Below are 19,843 nucleotides of genomic sequence, written 5' to 3' on the forward strand. Positions count from 1 at the left end.
AATAAATTTCAAGTCTTCTGAATATCTCACCTTCTGCCGCAGATCTCAAATCTCATTGATATTATGCACATTAAAACCTCATGTGTTGACGATGCACATGAGCTCGAAGGTTTGTGCACATTTTTTTCTCCACTTCCTCTTCATTTGGTGTTAAGTGGAGTGGTGTCTTGATGTGCTTACATGGATCATGATTTCAAGCGACATGATTTGTTTATGTCCTTCTTTCTGTAGTTTCAGTGTGGTAATGGGTCCAGTCCAGTAAGAGGTTTACCGCCCGTCATCCGTTCACCCCAGAACTCCCATTCCCAGTCTGCACCTGGATCCAGTGTACGTCACACACTCTCTCTCTGACACCTGGCATTAAGAGCTGTCTTGACTGATCTGATCACAAGCTGACAGACGGTTGTTTTTCCCACTAGTAACGTGTCTGTGAGCACTTGTGATCAGATTTCAAAAGGCGGATATCTGATTTCACCATTATGTTATAATAGTGTTGTTTGAGAAGAACGTTCACGTTGATGCTGCGATAGGGGTGTGCGATATAACGATTTTTTTTTTATCTGCTCTAAGAAATATCGTAGTATTGTGCTACAGCGCACATTCTATCAGTTGCAGTTCTGGCGCCTCCGTCTCAGCGACGCGGCGTACATTCACATCACGTTAACCGTGCGTTCACACCACAAAATTCGCTCTCGCCGCCCTGCCATCAACGCTGTGGAAAGATTCGTGGGCGCTCTGATGCTCTGACGTAGATTGAATGCTTGGTCTTCTTTAAAACTTCATTTAAAGGGGCCTCAAGGCAAACAAGCATGTCGAACGTTATTTTTGCAGAAAATTGATCGATGGAAAGAACTTAACATTTATAGTGACATGTTTGCTAACGAAATAAACCAATTAAAAGCCATTTGTGTGGTGTGGCTTTTGTGTTCATGGTTAAGTGCTATACTAATTTACATTCCCGCAGAAAAAAAAGCGTATTAGCATGAAAATCCTTCTTATCAAATTCAAATGATCAACCTCTCCTCTATTTTGCTTGGGAACTAATGTGGACGGAACCAACGTTTACAGGACTGTGTTCTCTGGAATCCTCTCAAACGGAGCACTTCTACATTCCGATTTGTTGCCGCCGGTTGCTGCCGAACCGCATCATCGCTCATTACCATAAGTTGACCTGATTTCAACTCTCCTCGCCGCTCTCACCATCCAAGACGCACCACAACGCCCTCGCCGGAGCTCACCGTCGGCTCTCTTGAAAATGAATGACTTCCGGCCACTTTGACGCTCTCGCCGGCGACGATGTGAACGCACAGTAACAAAGAGTAGAGTTACACTCAGGGACACTGCAATTCACAAAAGTTAATTATTCGTATGTGCCTTGCCGGTTAAACATTTCATTCGCATGCTTATGCGCTGTTCTAACATGCGCTTTTCTGAGCGCATACACAAAGCTCTCAGGCAATACAAGCCTGTCAAACAGCGCCTGGTTACTGGAATAAGTTATCTTCAGAGTCTTATTGTGCTAATACTGTCAAATACACACAGGGTTTACATAAGCAGTTGATTATGTCTAAAGTAAATGCAAACATTTGAGAGAAAGTGACAGTAGCCTAATAGTTAGCATGCTGCCGCTTGTCCTTAACCCTTGTGCATCAATTAAAAAAAAGTTACACATAGGTCCATAATTGACAAAAATGTCTGTGTTAAAAAAACTGTCATAAAAATTTGCAGCTTTGGTGCACAGACTTTTAAGTTTGGTCTTATTTTAAAGAAGACCTTTGGCAAATTATTGTTGAAGTAAAAATTAAATTAAAATTAAAACAAACAAAAAAAGTTATAGAGGTTTAAGTTTATGAAAATGATTTATGAACATTATTTTATATGAAATTAATATTTTATAAAACATGTTGAACTCTAAAACTGCTAGAATATCAAAGCCATAAATCTAAGCAAGTTGTGTTCCACATTTGAGGTTGATATCTTAAAAAATTAGCTTTCTGTAAGATCGCAGTACCACATTTTCCCCATTAGATACCAGCAAAACTCCACTGGGACACAGAGCGGTTGGATTTGTGATTTGCAGTTGAGTTTTTCTCTCTCAAATATTACAAGCACACACACGCAAAATTGTTTTATTACACGCATACAACCACACTCTGACATCCATACCAACACACCCACACAATTATAGCTGCATAATTTATTCGATTGGCTCTATAATATGCCGAAGCAGAAAGAGGGAATAAAGCGAGTATTTGCTTTATAGACCAAACCTGAAAAAATGGCACTATCTGGTAAAAAATAGTAAAAAAATTACATTTTGAAGCCTTGCCAACAGAATGAAAGCCTCTTAACAAATATTCCATCATTTTATAGTTGATTTTTATTGCAGTTTTAATGGGTTTCAATGCAGACATTTTTGTCAAGAAGTGCTGAGAGGAACTAATTTGTGTACCTAGTGTAAAAAAATATTTTTTTAGAGGAAATGGGGGTGAAATAGTAAAATTCCAATAAGAATACACACCTGTGCCAAAATTTATGCTGTTGGCATTTACATGGGCAAAATTATATATAAATTTAAAAAAAAAAAACTGAAAAAAACAAATGTCCATAAGGATGCGCACAGGTTAAGGGACAGTTCACCCACAAATGAAAATTATGTCATTATTCCAAACCTGTATTAATTTCTTTCTTGTGCTGAACACAAAAGAAGATATTTTAAAGAATGTGGCTAATCAAACAGTTGCTGGTCCCCATTGACTTTCATAGTTGGAAAAATATACAATGGAAGTCACTGGGGACCAGCAACTGTTTGATTAGCCACATTCTTCAACAAAAAAAAAATGTTCAAGAAAGAAACTTATTCGGGTTTGAAACAACTTGAGGTAACTTGAGTAAATGATGACATAATTTTCATTTTGGGGGAACAATGTTAATGTTAATGTTTTTAATGTTAATAAAACAACAAAACACAGAAAATCACTCACTGCTCTTGACTGAGAACATTGAAAAAGTAGCTTTAATAAGAATCAGTGTATAATTTATACAGTAAAGTCTGTAGTGTTTTATTTTTATATTCATTTAATTTCTTTCTTGAATGCTACTGTTAAATACACGTACTGTTGCTGAAAAAATAAAGCACTGTTTATTTCATTTGTATGTTATGTTGTGTATGTGTAATGTGCATCTTTGTTCTTATTTTTTAATAACAAAGAAAATGACAACGATTTTTTTCTTCGCCACTTTGGCCTAATGTCAGCCTTACAAGGTAACAAAATGAAAAAATAATGGCAATGTTTTTAAAATGGGGACATTAGTTTGGCTGTAATGCTCAGTCACTTTCAAAATAGTAAAACCAACATGAAAAAGAATCGTGATAAAATTGTGAATCGTGATTTTCCTGGAAAAATATCCATATCGCCCATCCCTATGCTGCAAACACATCTGAAAAATAACGGTGGATGCAATGTGAGCTATGGCAGGAAAATAAAAGCATGCAAGTCTCTGTTAAACTTCACAACCTTCACTGAAAGAGTGCATGCATGTCAAACAGACAGAGCACAATAGAAAGGGAATGCCATAATTCTGACTAAAATATACATTTTCCATTCAAAAATGTAAGCATCTCAAATCTCTTCTCCCATTTACAACAGCACCATAAACTGGAGTGCGAAGATTGTGTTGCAACCGATTGCAGCAATATTGACATAGCGGTATTTAGTTGACTAAATAAAACCATTCAGATGACTAAATATGACTAAAACTAAATGACATTTTAAGCCAAAAGACTGACTAAAAACAAAATCAAAATTTGTTGTCAAAATGAACACTGCATCCAAGATGTGTGAGTTCTGGGCCTCGCTCTGACTCAGTTCATTTCACTAATTGTGTATCATAATCAATCATGACTCATAAACACACACACTTCATAACACTTGTATAGTTTCAGCTCAGCCACAATACAAACTGTCTACTTGTGCCTCTCATTACTATGCAGTTTAATCAAATAATGTACAATCTTGTATTTGATCAGACCCGGCAAAGCAGCTCGTCTCCCACCAGCCTGTGTTTTGGGGACTCTGTGATCTCTTCTAGACTGATGGCAGTCAAGAGTATTCAGGTGGGACTGTCATAATGCACTATCACTCATGAATAAAACTGTAGATTACAACAATCAATTAATCTGTTGAGTTTGACACTCTCCTTGTTAAACATGTATGCTTACTTTTGAAAAGAGGGGTGAAGGCTTCATTAAGGGCGTTGATTGAAGTGTTGATTGTGGTAGAGATGAGAGTAAAAATAGTTCAATAATTATTGAAATATTTGATTTCGCCTTTTTTTTCCGTCTGGGATAATGATAAAATAATAAAATCTAAACATAAAAGGCATTTTAAAAAGTAGAACAAATAAATGACTAATGTGTTAAGTTTCCTTGACAGTTTTACGTCTGAACTTTATATATCAAAAATAAAAAAGTGAAATCTGTTCTGATACAAATTAACCTTGCAGTTTAGAATTACTGTTGTTGAAGAAACACATTTATAAAACAACATAAAAATGTGTAGTTGTCTTGAATTGTTTGTTTGTATTATGTTCTTCTGCAGACTGACCTGACGGTAGTAAAACTGGCCACTATAGAGAGCAATAAGAACCTGGACCTGGAGAAGAAGGAGGGCAGGATAGACGATCTGCTGCGGGTGAGAGAGAGAGAGAGAGGAGGAAAAGAGTGTAACATAAGACAAAATAATTAATCTCATCAAAAATGATGTATCAAATTGTTTTTGTGACGTTATGAGAAATCTCTTTTTCCTAAAGCAGTTCAGTTTAGCAGAGTCTGATTTTTTTTTTAAATTTTCCCTTCCTCTTCTCCACAGGCAAACTGTGATCTAAGACGACAAATTGATGAACAACAAAAGCTTCTAGAAAAGTACAAAGAACGTTTAAACAAGTGCATCACCATGAGCAAGAAACTTCTGATTGAGAAGGTGAAGAATCCTTGTGATATTTAAGAAATCAGTGTTGTAGAATTCTAACAATGACCCAGTGCTGGCCTGTTATTACATATCAATTATTTGATGTGTGTGTAATTAAATTTGCATGTCTTATTACCTCAATGTCTAAATTGATTGTGTGTAACCTACAAGATTGAAGCTTTTTGTTAAACGATGCCATTACACAGCAAAGTTAAATAGTTTGAAAATGGTACAAAGAGTAAGAAGTGGTTCAGATCTTTATAAAAGTGTGTGTATTTGTCCAGAGCAAACAGGAGAAGCAAGCGTGTCGGGAGAAGAGCATGCAGGATCGACTGCGTTTGGGTCATTTTACCACTGTGAGACACGGAGCCTCGTTTACAGAGCAGTGGACAGACGGATATGCCTTCCAGAACCTCGTCAAGTAAGACACTTACTGAAGTTTGACAGCATACGCACATAATCTAATACTAATAGGTCATCTGTGCTCTGATTACTTGACTTGTAAAAAGTAGTATACTTTGGGCTAAAGAGTCCCAACGGTTTTGTCTGTTTTCACTCACATTTTCACCCATCTCTATAGTAAAGGCTTGTTCACACCAGGGACAAAAAACTGCAACTGAAGTTTTTATAATTGGTCTTATTCATCGGGAATAGGAATACACCAAAAGTTTAAAGATAACAACACAGAGGAAAAATCATGGTTGGAATTTTAGAAAAAAAAATATTCCAGCTGATGAACAAGAAAATTGACAGCCAATCAGAATCCACTTAGGCCCTGTCCACACGGAGACGCGTTTAGCTGTATACGTACACATTTTTTATCGGATCGGCGTTTCTTCCAGACGGATCCGGCGTTTTGGGAGACTGAAACCGCTATTTTTTGAAACCGGGTCCCAGGGTGGATAAATCTGAAAACGACACCCTTGCGTTTTCGTGTGTATGGCCAATCTGTATATTTTGTGAAACGATGATGTCATCACCCCACGTGTCGACTAGTCAGTCACGCTAAATCAGTAGCCTAACATCAACAACAACTGCGACTACTTGCTTGAGTTCATGCTTCAGAAGCTACTGAGCCTCTTTTATTTCTTTATTTATTATTTAGGCCTACTTTAATGTATTTTTATTTTATTTCTTTATTTTACTTCTTTATTTATTTATATTTCTTTCGTATGCTATGATGCTTGTATTTTGTCTGATTAAGACATTTCGTATTTTGTAGGGATGGGCATTTCAAGCAAAAATAATATTCGACGATCGCTGGGAATTATTTTATTATTATTCAAAAAACGCACCTCTGCCCCTCATGCTCACCGGTAACACGGCGTTCGCTCCGACATTGCATTTCTCTGTACTGTAGGCCTACATGTTATTTGTTATGTTATTTTTTCCATTTCATATATGTTGATTAAATGAAAAGTGAACAGCGTGAGTAAAGATGCGCAATATCGAGACACGTCATTTTGACCACTTCATTAAGTTTTGTTTTGAATAAAGCCTTTCTTTAAAGTGAATTTCGTTTTGTACAAATTGTCTTAATTGTAATCAATTGTTTCATCAACCAATTCGCCTGGATTTAATAAATAAGAAGCAAATATAACAGACAACAGACTATAATCAGGACATGGAGGCGCCAACGCGATATAACTTGCATCGCACGTGAACTGGAGCTTGTCTAATAAATTAACAGAAAGTCAGAAATATATCTAAGCTTGAAATGTCTACTTTTAAACAAAACAATTCAAAACGAAAAGAAACAGACAACTGTAATAATGCGTATGAAGTGTCCATTTCTCTCTAGGCACGTTCACAATACTGCGAAGGTGGCGAGTCAGCATCATCACGGAAAACACTAGTTTATTAATAAACAATTAAAATGTCTCTGTGCTATATTTGATACATTCATAATGATTAGGCTATTTGCCGGTTCTTTTTGGCAAGCTTTATGCGTCTGCTAACTAATTGAATCTCGTGACTCATCCCTATTTTGTACCTGGCCATTTATGGTTTTTCATATTGTTCAATAAAGTTCTTGGTTAAAAAGAAAAGAAGCTACTGTGCCTAATATTACATACTGTATGTTATTGTATACAGCGCGCAAGGTTTATGCGCAATCTTCTCTGTTTTTAGTGTATCTGTGTGAGAATTACAGCATCTCATACTGGTCTGCCATGTATTCTACATCGGTTTGAGTCGGTTTCAGTGGTTTCGTGTGTACGCAGATATTTCTTGAGACGCCGCCATGTTTACGGAAATTCTTTTTAGAACGAGGGAAAAAAAACATCGGATAGGGAAAGCTCTGGCTTAGTGTGGATGTGGCCTTAAAAGGATTAGTTCACTTCAGAATTAAAATTTTCCTAATAATTTACTCACCTCCACGTTATCCAAGATGTTCATGTCTTTCTTTAATCAGTCGAAAAGAAATTACGGTTTTTGAGGAAAATATTCCATATAGTGACTTCAATGGTTATCAATGGTTTGAAGGTCCAAAATCAGTTTCAGTGCAGCTTCAAAGTCTCGACACGATCCAGCCGAGGAATAAGAGTCTTATCTAGACAAACCATCAGCCATTTTCTAAAAAAAAAAAAAAAATACATATATATTCTTTAACCACAAATGCTCGTCTTGCACTAGCTCTGCGCCACACATTACGTAATCTCGTTGAAAGGTCACTCGGTTCTGGTTCAAAAAGGTAGGCTAGGGCGAAAAAAACAGGTTCGCTTTGTAAACACAAGCTCGGTACTTCCACCTGCGTCACATGTGATCGTTCAACGTGATTACGTAATGTGTGGCGCATCACAGCTAGTGCAAGACGAGCATTTGTGGTTAAAAAGTATATATATTTTTAATTTCTTTTTATAATTGACCGACCATGACCGATGGTTTGTTTAGATTAACACTCTTATTCCTCGGCTGGGATCGTGTTGAGACTTTGAAGCTGCACTGAAACTGACATTTGGACCCCATTGAAGTCACTATATGGAGAAAAATCCTGGAATGTTTTCCTCAAAAACATTAATTTCTTTCGACTGAAGAAAGAAAGACTTGAACATCTTGGATGACGTGGAGGAGAGTAAATTATCAGGAAATTTTGATGAGAATCGTGATGAGAAAATTTGATGAGAATTCTGAAGTGAACTAATCCTTTAAAGAGCTTGAGCATTTCAAGCCACAAACAGCACAACTGTTACGTCCGTTGGTGTGGATGCAAATATAGTTGTTATAGTTACCGCTATTGTTATCGTTCTTAGTGTGAACGGGCCTCAGGTCTCTTGTAGATCTGTCAGTCCGTTGCAGATTTCACTTGATTACAGAAGTTAAGTTGTTCTATTGCCTATATGAACTGTTTTATTGCCTTTTTTATGCAGACAGCAGGAATGGATCATTCAACAACGTGAAGAAATCGAAAGACAGAGGAAATTGTTAGCTAAGAGAAAACCACCAGCATCCAGCAGCTCACAGTCGCCCAGCACCAACTCTGAGCCGAAACAACGAAAGACCAAGGCTGTGAACGGTTCTGACAACGACCCCTTCCTCAAACCCAGCCTTCCACAGCTGTGAGTGATGCAATACATGCCCACAGTGTACAACCTCTGTTATCCACACACACAACGGCCTTCCATGTTTTACATGCTTCATTCACATGAACAGGTCACTGATTTAATTTTCTAGAAATGATCCTTAAGCAGATGTACCGAGAATATGACCTACCAGTCAAAAGTTTGGACATATTTCTGAAGATCTTGAAAACCTTTTGATCTAAATGATTCGGTTTACCGTAAATGCTTGAAAATCGTTTTGTTGATAATTATTAAAATCTGATTTTTTTTTTAAATAATCAGCAATATTGTTTATTGTTTGAAAAAATGGCAGGACATGATTTATTAGGAGCCAAATGTAAGTTTGAAGACATTTATTTCCACAATATGAAAAATAGCCTGTTAAGTGAGCAGTGTGGTGAGATTGCATACGTTTCTTCAGAATCGTGTAATAGTTTCAAACTCGTTTGACACTTGACAGTCAGAGCATCCTAACCCAGTACATGTTATGGAGGTTTTTTAATTCCTGTTCCACTGATGTTCCTGCAGGCTAACATTAGCTGAGTACCATGAGCAGGAGGAGATCTTCAAACTGAGACTCGGCCATCTCAAAAAGGTCAGTGACTCCTGTATGATTCAGATCCTCCTGCATTTCAGAACAGGTTCAAACTGGGCCTGTCAAAAATAATGTGTTAATGCAACTTATTTATTTATTTATACTCAGTAAGTTTACACCAATCACAATGACTGTTTTAAATGACACGGTGAAGCAGCTAAAACCTACAGGATCACCGTTAGACACTATCCCTGCACGACTAGTGAAAAAAGTGTTCAATGTAGTAAGTACGAAACTCCTACACTTCGTAAATAAATGCCTTGAGCTGGGAGTGGTCCCTGAGCGTTTAAAACATGCATCTGTGCAACCCATACTAAAGAGGCCAAATTTAGACCCATCCAATCTATCAAACTTTAGACCTATTTCACATCTCCCATTTTTAACTAAAATTTTAGATAAAATAGTTCTATGTCAGCTTGAAACGTTTTTGAATGAAAACAAAATTTATTATATATTTCAATCTGGCTTCAAAAAATTTCATTCGACAGAAACGGCCCTTGTTAAGGTGCTTAATGACATTTTTTTGGCCACTGACTCTGGCGATTCGGTAGTACTGATACACAATGTCCTGATTTCAAGGTTAGAACATATAGTGGGCATTAGAGGCCCAGTCCTACAGTGGTTCCAGTCTTACCTTACTAACAGGAGTTTTTCAGTTAATATTAATAACTACCGATCTGCACCAGTAAAGTTAACATGTGGAATTCCTCAAGGCTCCACACTAGCTCCAATATTGTTCTCTTTATACATGCTTCCGCTGAGTACTATCTTTAGAAAATATGATTTGAACTATCACTGCTATGCAGATGACACTCAAATATATTTTCCTCTTAACCGCGGAATGACTTTAGAAAAATGGCCAACTGCCTTGGGGATGTGAAAGCATGGATGTCGCAAAATTTTTTAAGTTTGAATGAGGACAAGACTGAGGTTATAGTGTTTACTTACACCTTCCAGTGTACATGACACAACAAACATAAATCTGGGTATCCTGACACCATATGTTAAGCCTTTTGTTAAAAACCTAGGAGTGGTACTGGACAGTGGCTTAAAGTTGGATAGACAGGTCAATCAAGTGGTGAAATCAAGCTTTTACCAGCTTCGAACCCTGGCAAAAATTAAGTCTATTCTCTCAGTCTCGAACTTAGAAAAAGTTATACATGCTTTCATCTCTACCAGGCTGGACTATTGTAATTCAATCTATATGGGGATCAGGGAGTCATCCATTAATCGCCTCCAAATAGTCCAGAATGCCGCTGCAAGAGTCCTGACAGGAACTCGGAAACGAGAACACATAACTCCTGTGCTCAAGTCTTTGCACTGGCTACCAGTGCGCCATAGAATTACTTTTAAAGTTTTATTATTAGTATATAAGTCGTTAAACGGGATGGCTCCATCGTACCTCACGGACCTATTGACTGTCCATCAACCACCTAGAGCTCTTAGGTCTGCGAACCTAGGCCTTCTGGTGGCTCCGAGAACAAAACTTAAGACTAGAGGAGACAGGGCTTTCTCTAGTGCTGCTCCTAGACTCTGGAACAGCCTCTCTCCAGAAATCAGAGCTGCACCAACCCTGCTTATCTTTAAAGTGAGATTAAAGACATTTTTATTTGACCTGTTGTATTCAAACTAAATGTTGAAGCAATTGCCCTGTGGTTGTTTTTTTTTTTTTTTTTTTTTACTATTTTCTGTGTACAGCACTTTGGTCAATGGAAGTTGTGTTTGTGTGCTTTATAAATAAATTGAAATTGAAATTGAAAATTGAAATTGAAATTTATTTATTTCAATTTAACGTGTTAAAAATATTTAACGCAGTTGAGACATTCATGCTAATGTGTCAGATCATGTGCCTAATAAATCTGTCAATGTTGATCAAAGAACAAAAGAAAAAGAAAATCACTCACTGCTCTTGACTGAATAACTTTTATAGCTTTAATAAGGATGAATCTATGTTTAATTTATCATTTATCCAGGGAAGACTATGAAGTGTTTGGTAACTTTATTCAATTTCTGGATATTTCCTACCTGTTAGATCAAATGTTTAAAATATACTGAATGTTGTTTCTACACTAATTTGGAGATTAAATGTGAAATTATTATAATACAAAAAATATAGTAAAAACTTTAATGTTTTTTATTTTTTATTTTTTTTATTTAACCTTCATTTATCCAGGTAAACTGTTTGAGAACCACTTCTCATTTACAAACATGACCTGGCCAAGAGGCTACAGGAATAAATAAGAACATACTGTACAGCTGTACATAGTCAAACACATAGAACAAGCAACTAAATTAAAAAAGACAACAAAAAACCTTTATGTGCTTAAATAGTGCTTAAATATGTGTGTATAAATATGGTTCATGATTGTCAGCAGGAACAAGAGTCAACTATGTCATTTTCGAGGTTTTGCTTAAAGGTGCATGTGATTGCAAGGTGAATGTTATGTGCGATTAATCGCAATTAATTACCAAAAAATTTGAGATTAATTCATTTTTGTATTCGATTGATGGCAGTAGTTAAAACATTTTAAAAAAGAAAATATGCTGTCTGTCTTTGTTTCTGCAGTGTAAAATAAAGACATTAGTCATCATTTAATGTGTAATAATGAAGGTGCCAGAATTTATTAATTTACTTGAGATCTGGGGTTGGTAAGATTTGTTTGTTTTTGAAAGAAGTCTCTAATGCTCACCAGGGCTGCATTTATTTTATCAAAATAAAATAACAGGGACATGGTGAAATATTACTGTTTAAAAAAAACCTTTCTATATGGATATATTTTTAAATGAAATTTATTCCTGTGATCAAAGCTGAATTTTCAGCATCATGTCTTTCATCATTCTAACAGTTTTTTTTGTGTGTGCAATTGTAGGAGGAGGCAGAGATTCAGGCAGAGCTGGAGCGGTTGGAGAGGGTGCGAAATCTTCACATCCGAGAGTTGAAAAGAATAAACAATGAGGACAGCTCACAGTATGTACCGACACTGATGACATCAGCCTATGATCTCGTTCTTCCTTCCATTTTGTGTCTTTTGAAGTGGACATTGACTCCTCGTATTAACAGCAGTTTCATGAGTTCATACCTGTAAAGGGCCCATATACACTTTTGTAGCATTTTATAAAATGTTGTCCATTTATTTGTATAGTTTTCCATGATTGTTTTGCACCAACCCTCCCTGTTTCTCTTTGTTTTTTTGTTGTTTTTTTTACAAACCTTTTCTTAGATTCAAGGACCATCCCACCCTGAATGAACGCTATCTGCTGTTACATCTGCTCGGTCGGGGTGGTTTCAGTGAGGTCTACAAGGTATCTTTACCCCTCATTTATAACAGAGCCTGATTCATGCTGACCTTTGAGAAAGAAACAGATCATTTGAATTCATCATTCTGCTCTTCAGGCGTTTGACTTAATTGAGCAACGGTACGCTGCTGTGAAGATTCATCAGCTCAACAAAAACTGGAGAGAGGAGAAGAAAGAAAATTACCACAAGTACGCTCCTCATCTTTGATGCTGTTCATGTTAAATACATCAGTGGCATGCTGTGCATCGCCGCAAGAAATAAAGTAGATTTCAGATTGTGAATTATGCACTTTAACTGTATAGACAGGGTTGACGTGCTTAATTTGATGGAAGGGAAAATACATGTACAAGCTATTCAGTATGTTCAGCCAACACAACATTGGAAATGTATCTTTCCAAAACATTCTCAATAGACAAAACTATCCAGAAAACATCTGTTGTGAAACGACATTTAACAGACAGTACGTCTATCCCTCACAGCCTCATTTTCATTCAAATATGCCATATTTAATCTGCATTTAACCCAAAACATTCCTTTATTTTTAGAGCCAGTTCTCTCTTATTTTGTACGTGCGATTGATATGTGGCAGGCTCACATTGTGGTGTGGGGACATTATGTAAGGGTGTATTTCCATGCCAATTGGTATTCTGTGCAGAACTTGAAATGTCTGGAAATTAAGTCCGTCTGTCTCCCATGACGCTGGTCGCCTGGGTCTCACCTCTGTTGCCCATGGTAACCCGTGCCTCTCTTCTCCACAGACACGCCTGTCGGGAATACCGAATACATAAACAGTTGGATCATCCCAGAATAGTTAAACTGTACGATTACTTTTCACTTGACACAGACACGTGAGTTCCAGCCATGCACATTTCACCGATCAACTGTCAGATCACATCAGTGAGGTTGGACGCAAGTTACATTAGGTTGTCTGTTTCCTGCAGGTTTTGTACGGTTTTGGAATACTGTGAAGGAAACGACCTGGATTTCTACTTGAAACAGCACAAGCTGATGTCTGAGAAAGAGGCTCGCTCTATCATCATGCAGATCGTTAATGCTTTACGATACCTGAACGAGATCAAGCCACCCATAATTCACTATGACCTCAAACCTGGTGAACACACATTCTGTCTTTCTCTTTACACAGCTCTCTAACACTCAAATATGCTTCTGCCTGTATGTCACATGACCCTTCAGATACCATTCTAGTAGCTCATTTGATGCTCAAGAAACATTTCTTATCGATGTTGAAAACCTTTGTACAGCTTAATATTTTTTTGGATTTTTTTTTGGATCAAATGTTTATTAAGAACAACAACATATTAAGTATTTCAAAATCACAACAAGCAGTCAAAAAAAAAAGTATATATATACACACACATGCACAAAAACAAAATAGACATATATACATTTGCAATATACATAAATCTGAATAACATTTTTTTCAGGTTTATGTGCTAAAAAGAAAGTTAAAAAGAACAAGTAGAAGTAAAGAAGTATTAAAAGTATAATTCACCCACCCTTGGTGCAAAGGTAAAGGGTATAACAAAGTTAATCCAGTTTAAGGAATCTATGTTCTTGTGTTTTTATTTGTGTGTGGTTGTGTACAGGGAATATTTTACTGGTAGATGGAACTGCATGTGGAGAGATAAAGATCACAGATTTCGGACTGTCTAAAATCATGGACGACGACAACTACGGAGTCGATGGAATGGACCTGACATCACAAGGGGCAGGCACTTACTGGTAACGCTCGCAAATACACATGTTTTGGCTTTTGCCTTTTAAAGTATGTAGCTCAGTTGTGTCTTGTTGTGGCTGTTAGGTACCTCCCCCCTGAGTGTTTTGTGGTGGGTAAAGAGCCTCCAAAGATCTCCAATAAAGTGGACGTCTGGTCTGTCGGGGTCATATTTTTCCAGTGCCTCTATGGAAGAAAGGTGAGGAGCAATTCTCTGAATAAATGGGAATATTATTAGTACCATTTACAAGTTACAGAGTAATGGGGGGAATACCTGTCATTTTGCTCATATCTAGTTCATCTGTAGAACTAGGTCTTGTTATCACAAGCTAGCATAACCATGCAAATTTGAATTGTTTTTCTAGCCATTTGGCCATAACCAGTCCCAGCAGGACATCCTACAGGAGAACACCATCCTGAAAGCCACAGAGGTTCAGTTCCCTTCCAAACCTGTTGCCAGCAACGAAGCCAAGGTAATCTGTAATATAATAATGATTGGAGGTTTATGGGTGTTTGAAATGGTGTATCACAGGAGTTTCTGTAGTGTGACTTTTTAACCAATGAATTTCCTTTTCCAGTCTTTTGTGAGAAGGATTTAAAAAAAAAATGTACACACAATTTGTTTATCCTTTTTTAAAATGCCCATGGAGTTATGAGATTTTATTAATCACTCTTTTAAAAGCAGAAAATCTTGTATACTGTATATGTTCTTCAAGGGGTTTGAAGGGGTGAACTACAATTAGAAACTTTTTTTTAGCTTATTTTATTGCTTGTATTATCTTATGTGAGGCATTAATTGAGAGACTATATTGAATATTAGTGCTTTTAATAATCTGTCTTGACTGAAAGGTGATTTTTAAAAATGGTAAAAAATTGTTAGCAGTTACAGCACCTAAAATATTGCTGAAATTTCCATGTCTCTTGTTACTTGTCAATTATCCAAATTAAATTTTTTGGTAGACTGCACATGTATCTTTAAAAAATGAGATATATTGACGGTAAAATGGAGATTTGACTTGAAATTTGTTTTCTAAAAAAGTAATATTTTGCTTTTGGAGAGTGTTGTTATATAAACTACAGCAGTGTTAGTATTTTGATAGAGGGTTAATGATTTAAAGCACTATTTAAACTCATACTGCTGAAAAACTTCATTCAAATCATACAAATATTTTTTTTATTTTTTTTTTATAATTAACATTATGCAGAGAAAAATTTAATATGAACTTTATTATTACTGAACTGCTCATTGCATCATATAACCAACAAGAATGATCAATGTATGAATCAAACTCACTGAGACTGCCAAAATGATATATATATATATATATATATATATATATATTATATATATATAATATAATTTTGGCAGTCTCAGTGAGTTTGATTCATACATTGATGAATGTATGTTTGGTTCAGGTGTTTGGTTTCAGATAAATCATATAGAACTGTAAAATTGCGTGTGTTGCACTGTGTGTTGCTCCTATGAAATTTATATACCGATGATGAACCAAAACATTATGACCACCTGCCTAATATGCTCTTGGTCTTCCGTGTGTTGTCAAAAGACCTCTGAGTGTGTCCTGTGGTCTCTGGCACCAAGGCTTAAGCATCAGATCCTTCAAGTCCTGTATATTGCAAGTGGATCGGACTTGTTGTTTCGGCACATCATACAGATGCTCAGATTGACAGATTGAGATTTCGTGAATTTGGAGGCTGGGTCAACACCTTGAACTCTTCATCATGTTCCTCAAACCATTCCTGAACAAAGTGTGCAGTGCAAGTACATTATCCTGCTGAAAGAGCCACTTCCACCAGGCAATACCATTGCCAGGAGATGTGTACCTAGTTTGCAACCATCTTTAGGTAGATGGCATGTGTCCACATGAATGGCCGGACCCAGGGTTTCCCAGCAGAACATTGCCCAGAGCATCACACTCCCTCCACTGGTTTGTCAGTGTCCCACACTGCATCCTGGTGCATCACTTCCCCAGGTAAACGGCACACAAGTGATGTAAAAGAAAATGGGACTCATCAGACCACATTCTTCCACTGCTCCAAGTCCAGTACCGATGCTCGTGTGCTCATATGTAGGTGCTTTTGACGGTGGACAGGGTTCATCATAGGCTCTCTGACCCGTCTGCAGCTACACAGCCTCAAACGCAGTGTGTGTCGTGACATTCCTCCCATATAACCCTCATTAAGACTTATGCCACAGTCGACCTTCAGACGTTTTGGACCAGACGTCCAACACCCTGTTGCCGGTTTGTCCCTTCTCGGACACTGTTGGTAAATCCTCACCACTGCTGACCGGGAGCAACTCGCAAGCCTTGCCGTTTCCGAGACACTCTGACCCAGTCGCCTTGCCATAATAATTTGGCCCTTGTCAGAGTCGCTCTGATCTTTATTCCTGCCCATTTCTCCTGCATCCAACACGTCGTTCACGTTAACTGATTGTTTGCTTACCATCTAATCTACCCAGACCTTAATGTGTGGCCTTGTTAGGAGATAATCAATAATATTCGCTTCACCTGTGACTGATCATAATGTTTTGGCGCATCGGTGTATGTTTCCAGACTATTGCCCCAATTCTGATTTCTAAAATATAATTTCTAAGAAATGTGTCATACAAGCCAAGGGAGCAGTCAGCCAGTGCAGCCAAAAGTTTAGTGATCATTTTACACAACTGAATGAATTCAAGGCACATATTTTCATTACAAAATACTTTTACCGTAAACAAGTCTCTTTTAAACTTCAGTAAATGAACGAGTGTGTGCCTCCATGTCACTCAAAGCAGAAACGGATAAGGAAGCGCTCATTCCTAGCTACAGTATTCTTCTGGCACATTATTTGCCATCATAATAGCATACATAGTTAGAATGTGACATGTTAACAGTTTAAATTTAGGCCCTGTTTACACTAGTGCAGTTTTGTTTTAAAACGCATACCCTCTAAATGCCTGGCGTCCACACTAGACTGCCGTTTTCAAACCTTGAATGCGATACTTACGAAAACACAGCAGACCCTGTTTTAGTTTGAAAACTCTGGAGTTGCGTTTCAGTGTAAACGAACCAAAACGGAGACTTTTGAAAACGAAGGCATGCCTGCCCACAATACGCTACCGGAACACGACAATAACAGACCAGGGCTGCGTTTCGCAAAAGCATCGTAAACCTAAGTTGATCGTTGAACAATTGCCACTAATTGTTTCTACGATCAATTAGGCTTTCAATGCTTTTGTGAAACGCAGCCCGGAGCAGTCTAAGAAAAAAAAAACTTGTAAACATTCACAGCTTTAGATACGTTGTAGATTTTTCAGACCATATTTAACATCTAATAAGAGTTTTGTAAAACAAAACAAAAATGAATTGAAAACCTGTAGGAACTAAATTAATTTTTTTTTTTTTTAAGTTTTCACTGTTAAAAGGCATCAGAAATTGCTGAACTATGTGACCTACTAGTCTGTTTGAGAAATATATCAAATATATATTTTTTTATATATTAAACAGAGCATATTTTCACATTATTTTGTACAAAAACAAATAAACGGCTAAAAAAAAAAAGTCATGGTGTCCTTGAGTGTTTGCGTATGTAATAAATGCATGTTACTGTTTCCTGTAGGCCTTCATCCGCCGGTGTCTAGCCTACAGGAAGGAGGACCGGTTTGATGTGCACCAGCTGGGCAGTGACTCCTACCTGCTGCCTCACATAAGACGGGCCAGTTCGTCAGGAACCCTGGCACCAAACTCAGCCTCCTATTGAAGACTTGCACTGAGCGCTCTGACTGACAGCCCGACTGGCCGGCGTCTGATCTCCCTGCCCAAGAGCAGGGGGCGGGACATTTCAAGGCAGCCATGAGGAAAAGAAGCTGGCTTCCTCGGTTTGGGGAAATTTGAGATGAATTATTGTGCTTTTGCAGCAGCAAGATTTGGGTTTACTAAGAAAAGTGTTTCGGAAGCAAATGAAGAAAATAAAGCATGAATATTTAGACATCTAAAGAATGTCACAAAGACATTGAAGAAAAATAATGCCTTCTAAGGCACAGCTACTGTTAAGTACTTTGAAATGTGACTGTTGTCATTTGGTTTTTCACATGGTTGCCTCCAAGTTCAAAGAGGAGAGTCCTGGCAAACCTCTATCAGTCCCCATGGTCTCGGAAATTAAGGATTTCTTTGAAGAGCATACATTCAGAGTTACTGTAACTGGCGTGCAAAGGTTTCATTTTTCACTCTGTAGTAATGTTATGTGGTACAGACAACAGTGTTAGCTTTCCTTGCTTTGTTCAACTAGCTATGAGAATGTAATTCTAGCATACAGAGAGGCTACTGGCACACTAGGCCCAGGCAGCAAACTAATGTTAAATGCACAAAATAACCAAATGTAGATGAATGGCAATGTACAGAATCCTATGCAGGACAAAATAAAAGAATCCCCTTGGAGAATTCATGTAAATTTGTTGTACAGGACCTTAATTTCAGATATTAACTTCCAGCAGATTCATCCTGTACAGAGGTTTAACATTTTGCTCTTTTTTTCTTGTAAATTTGGTTTCCTGGTGTTTTTTGATTTTGCTGCTTTGATGTTGCTCTTTTTCAAACCGCTGTATAATGTACTTTGGGTATAAATTGTACAGTCCTGTTAAAAGACTTTCAAATAAATGCCAGGAAGCTCCATTTACTGCATTGTATTTGGTTTAGTGATGTGAATTGTTGATCTGACAACAGTCTGTAGCGCCACCCACTGGCCTTCTAAAGGAAAGCTCTGTGCATGTCTCAAGTCAGAATGAATCTAATGCAAAATACATGCTGGCAATGGCATTTTATTTCTGTAAATTTGAAATGAATTATTTCCTGTGGGGTAGGATAAGCCACACCTGTACCTAGTCAATTTTAAAGTGTCCATCAGATCAAGCTATATTAAGTGTAAAGGTGTTTTTGTGCTAAAGATAAGTTTTTGCATATAATTTATTTATACATATGCAGGTATGTCATCATGTTGGTGACTTAACATTAAAAAAAAATCAATGATTTAGAAAAAAAAATCATGCCACTGTATATGTATGCAGGCCTCGTCCACACTTCAAAATGTATCATTCATGTTCTTATGGTATTGGATTAAAAGGGGCTTGTTGTTCTAATAGAGTGCCATTAAACTGCAAAATGCTTTGTAAAAATCCATCAAAATAGGCTAAGAAAATCACAATTGACTGAGTCTTAAGAAAAAGTAACCATAAAACCAGCCCCACATTAGTTTTATTTTTTTACAGTCTAACTCCAGTTTCACAGACAAGGTTTAAAACTAGTCCCAGATTAAAAATGCATGTTTGAGCTGTTTTAACAGAAAAAAACATGCTATGCTAATTGCTTTCAAAGATATGTCATTTTGAGACAAAACAATGGCACTGACATATTTTTAGGTACATTTAAAAAAGCTACTTAAATGTCCTAATCCTGGTTTAATCTAAACCCTGTTTGTGAAACTAGGCCAAAACTAATAGTAAAAAATTGCTTAGACAGTAACACACAAGACCTTACCAGATACTAGATACACCCTTAAAAAATAAAGGTTCCAAAGGGGTGTTTAGAGGTAGCTCACCCTGAGCTCATGACAATTTCAAGAAACGTTTGTATTCTATAAACAATAAAAATGATTAAACATTTTAATCAGTCCACACAGGTAAAAGGACAT

General features: G+C 37.1%; 1 protein-coding gene across 8 annotated transcripts in view; it reads left to right on the top strand.

Annotated features, from left to right (window-relative positions):
* Positions 1-18,828, top strand: part of tlk1a (tousled-like kinase 1a) — a 47,672-nt gene extending 28,844 nt beyond the window's left edge. For 4 of the 8 annotated variants that reach the window (XM_077215141.1, XM_077215144.1, XM_077215143.1 and 1 more), the window contains 16 exons: positions 232-327; positions 4,031-4,117; positions 4,602-4,694; positions 4,872-4,982; positions 5,255-5,391; positions 8,339-8,527; positions 9,059-9,125; positions 11,996-12,093; positions 12,347-12,428; positions 12,520-12,611; positions 13,182-13,271; positions 13,365-13,534; positions 14,031-14,166; positions 14,246-14,357; positions 14,524-14,631; positions 17,777-18,828. In XM_077215141.1, coding sequence (XP_077071256.1) covers positions 232-327; positions 4,031-4,117; positions 4,602-4,694; positions 4,872-4,982; positions 5,255-5,391; positions 8,339-8,527; positions 9,059-9,125; positions 11,996-12,093; positions 12,347-12,428; positions 12,520-12,611; positions 13,182-13,271; positions 13,365-13,534; positions 14,031-14,166; positions 14,246-14,357; positions 14,524-14,631; positions 17,777-17,917 — 1,809 coding nt within the window. In that variant the 3' untranslated portion in view covers positions 17,918-18,828. The remainder of the gene's footprint in view (positions 1-231; positions 328-4,030; positions 4,118-4,601; positions 4,695-4,871; positions 4,983-5,254; positions 5,392-8,338; positions 8,528-9,058; positions 9,126-11,995; positions 12,094-12,346; positions 12,429-12,519; positions 12,612-13,181; positions 13,272-13,364; positions 13,535-14,030; positions 14,167-14,245; positions 14,358-14,523; positions 14,632-17,776) is intronic. The other 4 variants (XM_077215145.1, XM_077215149.1, XM_077215147.1 and 1 more) reach the window with 1 other exon arrangement.
* The last annotated feature ends 1,015 nt before the right edge of the window (positions 18,829-19,843 follow it).

Source organism: Siphateles boraxobius, unplaced genomic scaffold (genome assembly GCF_051911475.1).
Source record: "Siphateles boraxobius isolate OS27281-9 unplaced genomic scaffold, OSU_SipBor_1 7, whole genome shotgun sequence".
NCBI classification, from domain to species: Eukaryota; Metazoa; Chordata; class Actinopteri; order Cypriniformes; family Leuciscidae; genus Siphateles; species Siphateles boraxobius.